Genomic DNA, 16,936 nt, shown 5'->3' on the forward strand with positions numbered 1-16,936 from the left:
AAACCCTTCCTATTCATATACCCATCCAAATGCCTTTTAAATGTTGCAATTGTACCAGCCTTCACCACTTCCTCTGGCAGCTCATTCCATACATGTACCACCCTCTGTGTGAAAAGGTCACCCCTGAGGTCTCTTTTATATCTTTTCCCCCCTCACCCTAAACCTGTGCCCTCTAGCTCTGGACTCACCCATTTATCCTATCCATGCCCCTCATAATTTTGTAAACCTCTATAAGGTCACCCCTCAGCCTCCGATGCTCCAGGGAAAACAGCCCCAGCCTGTTCAGCCTCTCCCTATAACTCAAATCCTCCAACTCTGGCAACATCCTTGTAAATCCTTTCTGAACCCTTTCAAGTTTCACAACATCTTTCCGATAGGAAGGAGACCAGAATTGCAAGCAATATTCCAACAGTTGCCTAACCAATTTATCTGAATTAAACTCCATCTGCCACTTATCAGCCCATTGGCCCATCTGAACAAGATCCTGTTGTAATCTGAGGTAACCCTCTTCACTGTCTACTACACCTCCGATTTTGGTGTCATCTGCAAACTTACTAACTGTACCTCTTATGCTCACATTCAAATTATTTATATAAATGACGAAAAGTAGAGGACCCAGCACTGATCCTTGTGGCACTCCACTGGTCACAGGTCTCCAGTCTGAAAAACAACCCTCCACCACCACCCTCTGTTTTCTACCGTTGAGCCAGTTCTGTATCCAAATGGCTAGTTAGAACATAGAACATAGAACATAGAAGAATACAGCGCAGTACAGGCCCTTGGGCCCTCGATGTTGCGCCGATCCAAGCCCACCTAAACTACACTAACCCACTATCCTCCATATCCAATGCCCTCTTAAATGCCCATAAAGAGGGAGAGTCCACCACTGTTACTGGCAGGGCATTCCATGAACTAACGACTCGCTGAGTGAAGAACCTACCCCTAACATCAGTCCTATATCTACCCCCCCTTAATTTAAAGCTATGCCCCCTTGTAATACCCGACTCAATACGCGGGAAAAGGTTCATACTGTCGACCCTATCTAACCCCCTAATCATCTTGTACACCTCAATCAAGTCACCCCTAAACCTTCTTTTCTCTAGTGAAAACTAGCCCCAAGTGCCTCAGTCTTTCCTCATACGATTTTCCTTCCATACCAGGCAACATCCTGGTAAACCTCCTCTGCACCCGTTCCAATGCCTCCACATCCTTCCTATAGTATGGCGACCAAAACTGCACACAATATTCCAGATGCGGCCGTACCAGAGTCTTATACAACTGCATCATGACCTCAGGACTCCGGAACTCAATTCCTCTACCAATAAAAGCCAGTACGCCATATGCCTTCCTCACCGCACTATTTACCTGGGTGGCAACTTTCAGAGATCTGTGTACATGGACACCAAGATCCCTCTGCTCATCCACACTACCAAGTATCCGACCATTAGCCCAGTACCCCATCTTTTTGTTATTCTTCCCAAAGTGAATCACCTCGCACTTAGCTACATTGAATTCCATCTGCCACCTTTCTGCCCAGCTCTGCAGCTTCTCTATATCCTGCTGTAACCTGCCACATGCTTCCTCACTGTCAACAACTCCTCCGACTTTCGTGTCATCCGCAAACTTGCTCACCCAACCTTCTAACCCCTCTTCCAGGTCATTTATAAAAATGACAAACAGCAATGGTCCCAAAACAGATCCTTGCGGAACACCGCTAGTGACGGCACTCCATGAAGAAACTTTGCCATCAACTACTACCCTCTGTCTTCTTCCATCCAGCCAATTCCTAATCCAAACCTCCAACTCACCCTCAATGCCATATCTCCGTATTTTCTGCAGTAGCCTACCATGGGGAACCTTATCAAACGCCTTACTAAAATCCATATATACCACATCTACCGCTTTCCCCTCATCAACCTCCTTCGTCACCTTTTCAAAGAATTCAATAAGGTTTGTGAGGCACGACTTGCCCTTCACAAAACCATGCTGACTATCCTTGATCACATTATTCCTATCTAGATGTGCATAAATCCTATCCCTTACAATTCTCTCTAAGACTTTGCCCACAACAGAAGTGAGACTCACCGGCCTATAGTTACTAGGGCTATCCCTACTCCCCTTTTTGAACAAGGGAACCACATTTGCTATCCTCCAGTCTTCTGGGACTACTCCTGTAGACAAAGAGGACATAAAAATCAAGGCCAATGGCTCTGCAATCTCCTCCCTTGCTTCCCAGAGAATCCTAGGATAAATGCCATCAGGCCCAGGGGACTTATCTATTTTCACCTTTTCCAGGATTTCCAACACCTCTTCTCTACATACCTCAAAGCCATCCATTCTACTTATTTGTGCCTCAGTATTCTCATCGACAACAATGCCCTGTTCCTGAGTGAATACTGAAGAAAAGTATTCATTCAGTGTCTCCCCAATCTCTTCCGCCTCCACACGCAACTTCCCCCTACTATCCTTGACTGGACCTATTCCTACCCTAGTCATTCTTTTATTCCTAACATACCTATAGAAAGCCTTAGGGTTTTCCCTAATCCTATCTACTAAGGACCTTTCATGTCCCCTCCTTGCTGCTTTTAGCTCTCTCTTCAGGTCCTTCCTGGCTACCCTATAACTCTCAATCGCCCCAATTGAACCTTCACGTCTCATCTTGAGATAGGCCGCCCTCTTCCATTTAACAAGGGATTCCAATTCCTTATTAAACCACGGCTCCCTCGCACGACCCTTTCCTACCTGCCTGACAGGTACATAATTATCAAGGACACTCAATAGTTGCCCCTTGAACAAGTTCCACATATCATTTACACTCTTGCCTTGGAGTCTACTTTTCCAAGCCACACATCCTAAGTCATGCCTCACCGCATCATAATTTCCCTTACCCCAGCTATAATTCTTGCCCTGTAGTACACACTTATCCCTCTCCATCACGAGTGTAAAAATCACCGAATTATGGTCACTATCCCCAAAGTGCTCACCTACCTCTAATTCTAACACCTGGCCTGGTTCGTTACCCAGAACCAAATCCAGTATGGCCTCACCTCTTGTTGGCCTGTCTACATATTGTGTCAGGAAACTCTCCTGCACACATTGAACAAACACTGACCCATCTAACGAACTTGAGCTATAGCTTTCCCAATCAATATCAGGAAAGTTAAAATCCCCCATAACAACCACCCTATTACTGTCACTCATCTCCTGAATCACCTTCCCAATCCTTTCTTCAATGATTCTAGGACTATTAGGAGGCCTGTAAAAGACTCCTAACAGGGTGACCTCACCTTTCCTATTCCTAACCTCAGCCCAAACTACCTCAGATGGCAAGTCCTCATCCATCGTCCTTTCCACCGCTGTAATACTATCTTTGACAAGCAATGCCACACCTCCCCCTCTTTTACCCCCACCTCTAAACCTACTAAAACATTTAAATCCCGGAACCTGCAACAGCCAATCCTGTCCCTGTTCTAGCCATGTCTCCGTAATAGCCACAACATCGAAGTCCCAGGTACCAACCAACGCTGCAAGTTCACCTACCTTATTTCGTATACTTCTTGCATTGAAGTATACACACTTCAAGCCACTTCCCTGTTTACAGGCACCCTCCTTGGAAATTGATGCCATGTTCCTCACCTCCCTACACTCCAGGCCCTGCACCCTGAAGCTACAATCTGGGTTCCCATGCCCCTGCCGAGTTAGTTTAAACCCCCCCCAAGAGCACTAGCAAACCTCCCCCCAAGGATACTGGTTCCCCTCAGGTTCAGGTGTAGACCATCCTGTTTATAGAGGTCCCACCGTCCCCAGAAAGAACCCCAGTTATCCAAAAACTGGAACCCCTCCCTCCTGCACCATCCCTGAAGCCACGCATTTAATTGTTCTCTCTCCCTATTCCTCGAATCTCTATCACGTGGCACGGGTAACAAACCAGAGACAACAACTCTGTTTGTTCTAACTCCAAGCTTCCAACCTAGCTCCCTGAAAGCCTGTCTAACATCCTCAGCACTCCTCCTACCTATGTCGTTGGTGCCAATGTGGACCACGACTTCGGGTTGCTCCCCCTCCCCCTCCAGGACCCGGAAAACACGATCAGAGACATCACGTACCCTTGCACCTGGGAGGCAACATACCAAACGTGAGTCTCTCTCGTTCCCACAAAACCGCCTATCTGTGCCACGAACTATCGAGTCCCCAATTACTACTGCTCTGCTCTTCTTCACCCTTCCCTTCTGAGTAACGGGGACAGGCTCCGTGCCAGAGACCTGAGCCCCGTTACTTACCCCTGGTAAGTCATCCCCCCCACAAGTATCCAAAACGGTATACTTGTTCTTGAGGGGAATGGCCGCAGGAGGTCCCTGCACTGGCTGCTTCCTCCCAGTCCCCCTCACTGTAACCCATCTATCTGCCATCTTTGGAGTTACTACTTCCCTATAACTCTGATCTATGACCCCCTCTGCCTCCCGAATGATCCGAAGTTCATCCAACTCCAGCTCCAGTTCCCTAACACGGTCTTGGAGGAGCTGGAGATGGGTGCACTTCCTGCAAGTGTAATCGGCAGGGACGTCGATGGCATCCCTCACCTCATACATGTTGCAGGAGGAACATTGCACTGCCTTCACTGCCATCCCTCTAAAGCTAACTGTTTAAACAAAAACTGTGTCTAAATAATACAAGCAAAATTCAGCACTTACCTGCTTGCCACAACAGATGTTATTATTAGGTTAGAGGAGGAGGGCGGGTGGGAGGCACTACCCGTGTAGTGCCTCGGGTTCCTCTCCTTCACGCTTTTAAAGTTCTCCCCATATTCCATGAGATCTGACCTTGCTAACCAATCTCCCATGGGGAACCTTGTCAAACGCCTTACTGAAGTCTATATAGATCACATCTACCACTTTACGTCATCAATCCTCTTTGTTACTTCTTCAAAAAACTCATTCAAGTTTGTGAGACATGATTTCCCCCCGCACAAAGCCATGTTGATTATCCCTAATCAGTCCTTGCTTTTCCAAATACATGTACATCCTGTCCCTCAGGATTCCCTCCAACAACTTACCCACCACCGACATCAGGCTCACTGGTCTACAGTTCCCTGGTTTGTCCTTACCACCCTTTTTAAACAGTGGCACCACATTTGCCAACCTTTAGTCTTCCGGCACCTCACCTGTGAGTATTGATGATACAATTATCTTATTGGCCTCAAGTTGCTATACTTGAATAATTTACATTTCGTGATACAATACTTTGGTACATAAGAATATAAAAACCTAAGAGCTAGGAGCAGGGGTAGGTCATCTGGCCCTTCGAGTCTGCTCCGCCATTCAATAAGATCATGGCTGATCTCTTCGTGGTCTCAGCTTCACTCACCCACCCTCTCACCGTATCCCTTAATAATAAAAAAAACAATTTTAGCTTTAAAAATATTTACTGATCAAGTACTTTACTGGGCAGGGAATTCCATAGATTTATAACCCTCTGGATGAAGATGTTCCTTCTCAGTTCAGTCCGAAATCTGCTCCCCCTAATTTTGAGGCTATGCTCTCTTGTCCTAGTTTCACCCACCAGTGGAAACATCTTCTCTACATCTATCGTATCTATTCCATTCATAATTTTATATTTTTCAAAAGATACCGCCTCATTCTTCTGAATTTCAATGAATATATTCCCAATCTACTCAGTCTCGCCTCATCAGTCAACCCCCTCAACTCCGGAATCAACCTAGTGAACCTCCTCTACACCCTCTCTAGTGCCAGTACATCCTTTCTCAAGTAAGGAGAACAAAACTGCACATAGTACTCCAGGTGTGGCCTCACTAGCACCCTATACAGCTGTAACATAACCTCCCTGCTTTTAAACTCAATCCCTTTAGCAGTGAAGGCAAAATTCCATTTGCCTTCCTAATTACTTATTGTACCTACAAACCAACCCTCTGTGATTCATGCAGAAGGACACCCAGGTCCCTCTGAACAGCAGCATGCTGCAACTTTTTACCATTTAAATAATAACCCTTTTTATTGTTACTTCTACCAAAATGGAGAACTTCAAATTTATTAACATTGTATTCCATCTACCAGACCTTTGTCCACTCACTTCAATATCTATGGTTCTTTGCAAAGTTTCGCAGTGCTCTGCATACTTAGCTCTGTCACTCATCTTAGTGTCATCATTGATGCAGTGCACATGGTCCCCAACTCCAAATCATCTATGTAAATTGTGAATAATTGCGGGCCCAACACTGATCCCTGAAGCACACCACTAGTTACTGATTGTTAACCAGTAAAGCACTCATTTATCCCCACTGTTTGCTTCCTGTTAGTTAGCTAATCCTCTATCCATGCTAATATATTGCCTGTAACTTCATGTATCCTAAACTTATGCAGCGACCGCTTGTGCATCTCTTTGTCAAAGGCCTTTTGGAAATCTGGGTACACCACATCTACTGGGTCCCCACTGTCCACTTTGCTCACAATATCTTCTAGAATTCCAAAGGACCAGTTAAGCATGACCTGCCCTTCACAAACTCACTATGTCTGCCCACTGAGATAATTTCCATCTAGATGCATTGTTATTTCTTCCTTGATAATAGACTCAAGTATCTTCTCCACTACAGAAGTTAAGTTACCCGGTCTATATTTCCCCATCTTTTGTCTACTTCCATTTTTAAATAGTGCTGGTTTTCAATCTGACCAAAAGTCTAGCGAATTTTGGAAAATTACCACAAGTGCATTTGCTACTTCTCCCTCCATCTCTTTTAGTACCCTGGGATGCATCCATCAGGGCTAGGAGGCTTGTCTATTCTTAACTCCATTAGCTTGCCCAACAATACTTCTTCCATAATAATAATTGTCTCCAGGTCCTCACCTATCTCCGTCTCTTTGTCAATTATTGGTATGTTGTTCGTGTCTTTCAGTTTGAAGATTGACACAAAATATCTATTCAATACCTTGGATATTTCAACACATCGCATAACTAAATGCCCCTTCTCATCATCTAAAGGACAACATTTACTATAGCCATTCTTTTTTATTTTATATATTTATAGAAACTTTTGTTATCGGTCTTTATATTCTGTGTTAGTTTTTTCTTATGTTCTACCTTACTTTTCTTTATCAGTCTTTTTGTGGCTTTCTGTTGACCTTTAAGATTATCCCAATCTTCCAGTTTTCTGCTGATCTTGGCCACTTTATACGCCTTCTCTTTCAATTTGATAGCTTCTCTTATTTCTTTAGACACCCATGGCAGATTACCCCTTTTCCTACAGTCCTCCCTTTTCACTGGAATATACATTTGCTGAACACTTTGAATAATTGCTTTGAAAGTCTTCCACTGCTTGTCAACTGTCAAACCATAAAATCTTTGTTTCCAGTATACTTTAGCCAAGTCCTCCCTTATCCTATTGTAATCTCCCTTGTTTAAGCTAGTATTGGATTTTATCTTCAGCTGTATTTTAATTTCAACCATACTGTGATTGCTCCTTCCAAGAGGATCCCTGACTATAAGGTCATTAATTATTCTCAATACACAGGACCAGATCAGATTCTCTACAGTGTGGAAACAGGCCCTCCGGCCCAACCAGTCCACACCGACCTTCCGAAGAGTAACCCACCCAGATGCATTTCCCTCTGACTAATGCACCTAACACTATGGGCAATTTAGCATGGCCAATTCACCTGATCTGCACATCTTTGGACTGTGGGAGGAAATCGGAGCACCTGGAGGAAACCCACGTAGACACAGGGAAAATGCGCAAACTCCACACAGACAGACGCCCGAGGCTGGAATCAAACCTGGGACTCTGGTGCTGTGAGGCAACAGTGCTAACCACTAAGTCACCATGCCACATAGCTTGTTCCCTCATCAGTTCCATTACATACTGTTCAAGAAAGCTATCATGGATACACTTAATGAACTCCTCCTCAAGACTACCCTGACTGAGCTGGTTTGACCCATCGATGTGTAGATTAAAATCCTCCATGATAATTGCTATCCTATTTTTACAGGCATTAGTTATTTATTCATTCATTACGCTCCCCACTGTGATGTTATGATTTGGTGACTTATAGACTATGCCTATCAGTGACTTTTTCTTCTTAGAATTTCTAATTTCCACCCAAATGGATTCAACTTTATTCTCCATAGAACCTTTATCATCTCTCAACACCTCCCTGATGCCATCCTTGAATATCAGGGCTACACCAACTCCCTTACCTCCCTGTCTGTCCTTCCAAATAGTCAGAAGCTGATAAATCTAGTAGAAAAGGAATTGCCTCCTGACTAGATAGTTATGAATTGGAAAATTTTTGAGTTATTGATGGGTGTTCTGTTTGGAAATAATTATTGAATATAATGTAAAAGTATCACCAAAAATTATCTTTTTGAGAGATTATTTAAGCTACTGCAGGTATATATTTTAACCTAGCAGCAGCTACACTGAGATGGTGTTAATGTGACTTGCACCTTGCATTCCCAGCAGTGACACAATGGCCATGATATTTGATTTGATTTATTATTTTCACATGTACCTTGGAACAGTTTCATTTTACGTGCAGTACAGGCAGATCATACCATACAAAGTGCTTTAGGGTAGTAGTACAAAGCAAAGAATGCAATGTTACAGCTGCAGGGAAGGTGCACAAAGAACGAGATCAACATTAAATTTAGAATTTGAGAGGTCCATTCATAAGTCTAATAACAGCGGGGAAGAAGCTGTTCTTGAATCTGTCAGTAGGCGTGTTTGAGCTTTTGTATCTTCTGCCTGACGGAAGAGGTAGGGATCTGGAGGAAGCATCATCAAGGCTGAACTCTGATCCCGAAATGTCGGTGGAGTTGTTACACCAACAGTTTCGCAGAGGGAGAATCACCCTGCGCTAGTGGCACTTGGAGGATTGCAGGAGACTTTATTTGTATTGAAAGGGAGGAACAGCAATAACAGACGTGTACTGTCTCTCATGTAGAAAATATGGAGTGACACAGCCAGTCCTGTGACACTCATTGCTCAGTTGGTGGTTGCCATGGAGAGACAGGCCCAGCTCCCTCATGGGGATGCTGGAGAGTCACAAACACATCTACTCAATCACCTTATTCCTTGGTCTTCAGGACCAAGGCAAGGCGACAGTGAGATGACGAGTCTTTACCCCAATCCAGGCTGCCTTAATCTCACAAAGATATGGGGTGTGCTAAGAGGTGCCCAAGGCCAGTGGACACATGGACCTCGACAGTTTCCAATCAGAGCACTGCGGAGGTGACTGAGATCTCAGCCTCTCCAATCCTTGGAAGTTCAGGCCAAGACTCTGGCAAGAAGACTTTCGGCATGTCTGTCCTGTTCAGACACAAATACCCCTGGGTTCACCTGAACAAATTTCCAGGGTCAGTGAGCTCCACAACAGAGTAGGCTTCCTCCACCCCACCTGCAGAATAGGATAGCTTACTGTGGCACAAAGGGAAGGAGAGGACAAGGAAATTATACTGAGGGCATGTGGGGGCCAGACTGATGATGCAATGGAAATAGTTTGTTTTCTATCAAAATGCTTGTTTTCACCTTTGTGGTTGTCATGTCTCTGTATAAGGCCTAGGTGGCCGTTGCACCCTGTGGCATCACTCCTTGGGCATGCAAAATGGCTGTAGGTCTGCGATTTACACTAATTATATGTAGGAGCAGAAGTGGCAATGCGTTGGCATGGTGTTGGTTCACTCTGACCCCAGTGCCCTCCTCTCCCTCACCATTCCTAGCTGTTCAGGTGGCTTTGTGCGCAGGAACGTTACTTTCTTCATTGTGATGTCACTTTGGCAGGGCAGCACTCAAAGAGGGTCAGTGTTACAGAATGGGAGTTGGAAATGTGTTGCTGGAAAAGCGCAGCAGGTCAGGCAGCATCCAGGGAACAGGAGAATCAACGTTTCGGGCATAAGCCCTTCAGTGTTACAGAATGGCCAGGCTGTAGGCTCCCCACATATCTGTGTCACCAACATATCATGTGTTCATGCCCAATGTTCTTATCCATAATATCCAGTGACTGCCTACAGATACGGACCCCTCCCTCAGATGAGGTTCACTTATCCTGCCCATTATGTGGAAACCTCGAGTATCCAAAGGCCACAAGCGGGGAGAATTTTGTTTAGTTAATTGAATCAAATGCCGGATAACATAGTTTAGCCGTGCATCGGGACCTTGCGACCTTGTTTGGATAATCCAAAATTCAGATAATTGAATGCCAGATAATTGAGGTTCCTCTGTATTTTGCATGTGTTTCATAACTGATATGAAAGTGAGTGGTGCTCTGTCACTGCTTTCAGCATTAACATGCTGCTCAAATGTTATTCATCATCCACTGTTTCCTAGGTGTCCCTATCATGAACCTCACGCACTTCACAACTCCCAGTCATCACACGAGACACATGCATGCATCTCCATCTACCCATTTTGTCTGGATTCTGTGAGAGGTTTTCCCAACAGCTAGTTTGTTTGTAGAGGTTGGAAAGAGGTGAGTTGAGCTGTCGGCAAGTGTTAATGTTGAGAGTGTGGTACTGGAAAAGCACAGCAGGTCAGGCAGCATCCGAGGAGCAGGAAAATTGACGTTTCGGGCAAAAGGTCTTCATCTGGAAAGCCCTTCATCAACAAGTGTTAATGCCAATCGATTGGCTATTTGCCATTGCCCGGGGAGAAACTCACCACACTACTTGTTGAAAGTGTAAAAAATGGGGTAAAACCCTTATTAGATTCTACCCTATGTCTCCTTTTCTTCAATAGTGGGTCAATATATTTTCCCATTTTTAATATCAAAAGCAGGACTATTTATTGTATTTTTTTTAACCATTGTACATATAATTATCTAAAACATCCACTTTGCAGTATATTTTTTGAAAAAAATGAAGTACAATCATTAATCACTCTGTAATGCTTTTGTGCAGGGTGTCTCGTGAGCCAAGCAACATAGGTGTCCCTCAATATAATTCATATGGAGTGACTGTGGCAGAGGCTGAACTTGACGTCCTGACTGGGGAGAACCAGATTAATCAAGTGGACATACTCTTTGACTGCGGTGAAAGGTACTTACTTCCTAAAGCTCCATCTTACAGCCTTCTCTCTCCACTCCTCGCAACACCTTCCTTCAGCTTCCCCTCTTTCACCTTCCTTTACTCCTCCTGCCAATCAAACACCCTGAGTAATCCTCTCCTTGAGGGTCTGATTTTCATTTTCCGTATGGAAATTAGGAGCCAGGAATTTGCTCTGCAATCCTTCCACTGCTTCCAAAGCAATACAGGAGTAACAATGTTAGTATTTTGCATTACAGTGTCAGCTGCAGACGGTTTTGGAAATCAATGGTTGTGATTTTCCATTTAGACATTCCTAGAAATAGGAGACTTATTGAAAATATAATTCAACCAAGGTTATTAGAACATCAGTTGTGCCCTGTACAATAAAGTGTAGGTCAGCAGTATATTTTAGGAAGCGTAAGAGCTTCGATCACAGATCCCTGGGATACTCCACTGTAAACCTTCCTCCTGTCCAAAAAAAACAAGAATTAGCCAATACTTTCTGTTTACTGTGACTCAGCCAATTTTGTGGCTGTGCCTTCCATGCCATTGGTCTCACAGGTCTGTTGTGCAACACTTTACCAAAAGCCCTTTTTTGAAATTTCATGTAAACTGCACCAGAAGTATTACCCTCGCCAACCCAACAAGCTCAAACAAGTTAATTAAACACAATTTTCTTTTAGAAAATTGGTGCTGGCTTTACTTATTAATCAGCATTTGTCCATTTGGCTTGAATTATTGTTTTTTGCCTCATTCTCACTCCCAAAGTTAACTAGACTGGACGCATCCTAGCAGAGTGCTTTAGGGAACATCTCCGGGACACCCGCAACAATCAACCACACCGCCCTGTGGCCCAACATTTCAACTCCCCCTCCCACTCTGCCGAGGACATGGAAGTCCTGGGCCTCCTTCACCGACGGTCCCTCATCACTAGACGCCTGGAGGAAGAATGCCTCATCTTCCACCTCGGAACACTTCAACCCCAGGGCATCAATGTGGATTTCAACAGTTTCCTCATTTCCCCTTCCCCCACCTTACCCTAGTTCCAAATTTCCAGCTCAGCACTGTCCCCATGACCTGTCCTACCTGCCTATCTTCTTTTCCACCTATCTACTCCACCCTCCCCCGCCCCCGACCTATCACCTTCATCCCCTCCCCCACTCACCTACTGTATTCTATGCTACTTTCTCCCCACCCCCACCCTCCTCTAGCTTATCTCTCCACGCTTCAGGCTCTCTGCCTTTATTCCTGATGAAGGGCTTTTGCCCAAAACGTCAATTTTACTGCTCCTCGGATGCTGCCTGAACTGCTGTGCTTTTCCAGCACCACTAATCCAGAATCTGGTTTCCAGCATCTGCAGTCATTGTTTTTACCTCGTTGATTTTAACCCTACTGCGAATCCTCTTGCAAGGATGCCTGCCTTGAAGAAGTTTTCCTCCTCTCTCTACAAGAATCTCAGAGAGTCCCTCTCCCACTGCAACTCCCAGGTCATTTCCTCTGCCCTGAAGCTCTTCAACTATGTCCTCGCTACCACAGCCACATTTGCTTCCTCAGTGCCTGCCTCCATAACCAACTCATCTCACACGGACTCCGGACCACCTTTAAACCAGCAGAGTTCGGACCCGAACAGGACAAACAGTACAGACTACAGATTCAAAAACACCAGCAACAGTTCTCCTTCTAGATCCTCTGCTCCACGCTTGCAGCAATGCACCAGCACCTAACCTCTCTACAGTCAGCCCTGCCTCAGCTGAGGGCCACACTCTCTCAGAATTGCAAAGGACCCACTCTGTACTACATCCTCAGGAGAATTCATACTCTCAACAAACAGTATTTCAACTCCATCTCAAACATCAAAAACTTTTATCTACCCACCTTCATAATCAGCCTTCCTCAAACATTTCAGAAGATTCCCCCAGCATCTGGAACTGCTCGGACGCCATTAGCCATGCGGCTGGTGCAGCTGCCACCCCCACACGGATTGATGATGTCACTTCTGCCCCATCATTGCCACTCCCACAACCACTTCCGCCCCTCACAATTCCTCAAGCATCACATGTGACATCACTTCCGCCCCTCACATCATCGCTGATGTCACACACTCAATAACTTCGGCCACCCATACTGCCGTGTCTGCCACCACTTCCGCCCCCACCAACGCCACTCACCTGCATTCTGCTGACACAACCCCCACAGATCCCACTGTCATCATTCCCGGCCCCCAGAACCCTGAAGGGAACACCACCCCTGCTCATGACTCCACCCCCATTCCCCGACTATCACACTCACTTCAGTTACTGGCTCCGCCCCCACTCCCAGCTCCACACCCACACCAGATCCCAGCTCCCAGCCCTGCTGAGTTTTCACCATCCCTCCAGACCTTCCCCTCACTGAGGATGAATGATCAATTCTCAGCAAAGGACTCACCTTCATTCCTCTCCGTCCACGCATCAATGAATTTAATACACGTCGTGACGTCGAACACTTCCTCCGCCCCTTCGCCTCCGAGCTTACTTTCACAATCAGGACTCCCACCCACCTTCCGAGGACCCCTTCGCCCACCTCCAACACACTGCATCCACCTGGACACGCTGTGCTGCCCTATTATCTGCCCTCGACCGCTTCATTTCCAATTGCTGCTGGGACATTATCTGCCTCAACCTGTCTACCTCCCTCCCCCACTCCAACCTCTCACCCTCACCACGCGCAGCCCTCCAATCCCTCTGCTCCAATCCCAACCTCACCATCAAGCCAGCAGATAAAGGGGGTGCAGTGGTAGTCTGGCGCACTGACCTCTACACCGCTGAAGCCAAACGCCAACTCGAGGACACCTCTTCCTACCGCCCCCTCGACCATGACCCCACCCCCCCCCCCATCACCAAACCATCATCTCCCAGACCATACAGAACCTCTTCACCTCAGGAGATCTCCCACCCACAGCTTCCAACCTCATAGTCCGGGAACCCCGCACTGCCCAGTTCTACCTCCTTCCCAAGATCCACAAGCCTGACTACCCTGGCCGACCCATTGTCTCAGCATGCTCCTGCCCACTGAACTCATCTCTACCTACCTCGACACTGTCCTATCCCCCTAATCCAGGAACTCCCCAGATACGTTCGAGACACCACCCACACCCTCCATCTCCTCCAAGACTTCCGTTTCCCCGGCCCCCAAAGCCTCATCTTCACCATGGATATCCAATCCCTCTACACCTCCATCCACCATGACCAGGGCTTCCAACCCCTCAATTATTTCCTCTCCAGACGTCCCCAACAGTACCCTTCCACCGACACTCTCATTCGTTTGACCGAACTGATCCTCACCCTTAACAGTTTGTCCTTCGAATCCTCCCACTTCCTCCAGACCAAAGGGGTAGCCATGGGCACACGTATGGGCCCCAGCTATGCCTGTCTCTTTGTTGGCTACGTAGAACACTCGATCTTCCGTAATTACACCGGCACCACTCCCCACCTCTTCCTCCGTTACATTGATGACTGCATTGGCGCCACCTGGTGCTCCCGCGAGGAGGTTGAGCAAGTCATCAACTTCACCAATACATTCCACCCTGACCTTAAATTTACCTGGACCATCTCTGATATCTCCCTCCCCTTTCTGGACCTCTCCATCTCTATTAATGATGACCGACTTGACACTGACATTTTTTACAAACCTACCGACTCCCACAGCTACCTGGATTACACCTCTTCCCACCCCACCTCCTGCAAAAATGCCATCCCATATTCCCAATTCCTCCGCCTCCGCTGTATCTGCTCCCAGGAGGACCAGTTCCACCACAGAACACACCAGATGGCCTTCTTCTTTAGAGACCGCAATTTTCCTTCCCACGTGGTTAAAGATGCCCTCCAACGCATCTTGTCTACATCCCGCACCTCCGCCCTCAGACCCCACCACTCCAACCGTAACAAAGACAGAACGCCCCTGGTGCTCACCTTCCACCCTACCAACCTTCGCATAAACCAAATCACCCGCCGACATTTCCGCCACCTCCAAAAAGACCCCACCACCAGGGATATATTTCCCTCCCCACCCCTTTCCGCCTTCCGCAAAGACCGTTCCCTCCGTGACTACCTGGTCAGGTCCACGCCCCCCTACAACCCACCCTCCCATCCTGGCACCTTCCCCTGCCACCGCAGGAACTGCAAAACCTGCGCCCATACCTCCTTCCTCACCTCTATCCAAGGCCCTAAAGGAGCCTTCCACATCCATCAAAGTTTTACCTGCACATCCACTAATATCATTTATTGTATCCGTTGCTCTCGATGCAGTCTCCTCTACATTGGGGAGATTGGACGCCTCCTAGCAGAACGCTTTAGGGAACATCTCCGGGACACCCGCACCAATCAATTAAACCACCCCGTGGCCCAACATTTCAACTCCCCCTCCCACTCTGCCGAGGACATGGAGGTCCTGGCCCTCCTTCACCGCCAATCCCTCACCACCAGACGCCTGGAGGAAGAACGCCTCATCTTCCGCCTTGGAACACTTCAACCCCAGGGCATCAATGTGGATTTCAACAGTTTCCTCATTTCCCCTTCACCCACCTTACCCTAGTTCCAAACTTCCAGCTCAGCACTGTCACCATGACCTGTCCTACCTGCCTACCTTCTTTTCCACCTATCTACTCCACCCTCCCCCCGCCCCTGACCTATCACCTTCATCCCCTCCCCCACTCACCTATTGTACTCTATGCTACTCTCTCCCCATCCCCACCCTCCTCTAGCTTATCTTTCCACGCTTCAGGCTCTCTGCCTTTATTCCTGATGAAGGGCTTTTGCCCGAAATGTGGATTTTACTGCTCCTCGGATGCTGCCTGAACTGCTGTGCTCTTCCAGCACCACTAACACAAAGTTAACTGCCTAGTCTATAGCCGAGGAGATAGTCTTTACAGTCTTTTGGTGAACATAGGTGTAACATTGAAAATTCTCTCATCTGCTGATAATGAGGTCTTGTGCTACAGTGGCAGTATCCCTACCTTTGGGCTGGAAGCTCCAGGTTTGAGTCCCATGCCAGGACTTGTTGCCCATGGCAGGTGCACTTGCAATCGCCACATGGTTAATTGTCAACCTATATGCTTCTCAGATAGTTGATGGCAGGCAGTTAGAGAAGGACAGTCTCCTGGTCAATCATGCTCCCAAAGGACAACAGCAAAACACTTCAACTCTTTGTGCATAAGCATAAGCCAATCCAATGGAAGTCTATGACTCAGCCCTCAGGATTGACGAAAAGGCATACAATTCTGGCATCAGCTTATGAGTCTTAGTACAGTTGATCTATTCCGATATCTCCACTTTATCGATTATAAATGTTTCAAGATGTCAGAAATTACCTCCTCTTTCACTGTGTCCCATAGAATGGAAGGCAAAGTTCGCTCACAACCTGTCCCCATATCCAAGAGCCATAAAGGTCCTACACATTGGGAACAGGGTTAGGAATCCTGGAATTATGTCTTGCCCATCATTTCCCAGCACATTACTCCTCCCCCATTCTGATATTGATGGAGACATAAAATCCATGTCCACAGTGTATCCCAAATCAGCTCATCATGTTCTGAGCTGTTGCCAGTAACATTAGTACTATCATCAGCAGCAATGTTATTCAGAAAAGGTTAACTTTTAAGAAGCACCACTCACCTTACTTTCTAATAAGATTATTTCCTATGATGTCATGATGAAAGAAGTGCAGCCAGAATGATGTGTTACAAGGTGCCACAAACAGTAAGGATATGTAACTAAATTAATAGTGAGCTTTGAGAAGATTTGTAGCTCAGGTTGAGGTTCTGGATGTGAGTTTGCTTGCTGACCTGGAAGGTTCGTTTTCAGACATTTTGTCACCATACTAGGTAACATTGTCAGTGAGCATCCAGTGAAGTGCTGATGTTATGTCCTGC

At 46.5% G+C, this 16,936-nt stretch overlaps 1 protein-coding gene across 2 annotated transcripts in view; it reads left to right on the forward strand.

Annotated features, from left to right (window-relative positions):
• The window catches only part of LOC122559080 (xanthine dehydrogenase-like), a 191,825-nt gene that overhangs the window by 161,024 nt on the left and 13,865 nt on the right, over nucleotides 1-16,936 (forward strand). For both annotated transcript variants that reach the window (XM_087999784.1, XM_087999786.1), the window contains exon 28: nucleotides 10,903-11,040. In XM_087999784.1, the coding sequence (XP_087855910.1) occupies nucleotides 10,903-11,040 (138 nt within the window). The remainder of the gene's footprint in view (nucleotides 1-10,902; nucleotides 11,041-16,936) is intronic.

The sequence above is a fragment of the Chiloscyllium plagiosum genome, unplaced genomic scaffold, assembly GCF_037043375.1.
Source record: "Chiloscyllium plagiosum isolate Xiang-an unplaced genomic scaffold, Cpla_swu_hap1 HiC_scaffold_2, whole genome shotgun sequence".
NCBI classification, from domain to species: Eukaryota; Metazoa; Chordata; class Chondrichthyes; order Orectolobiformes; family Hemiscylliidae; genus Chiloscyllium; species Chiloscyllium plagiosum.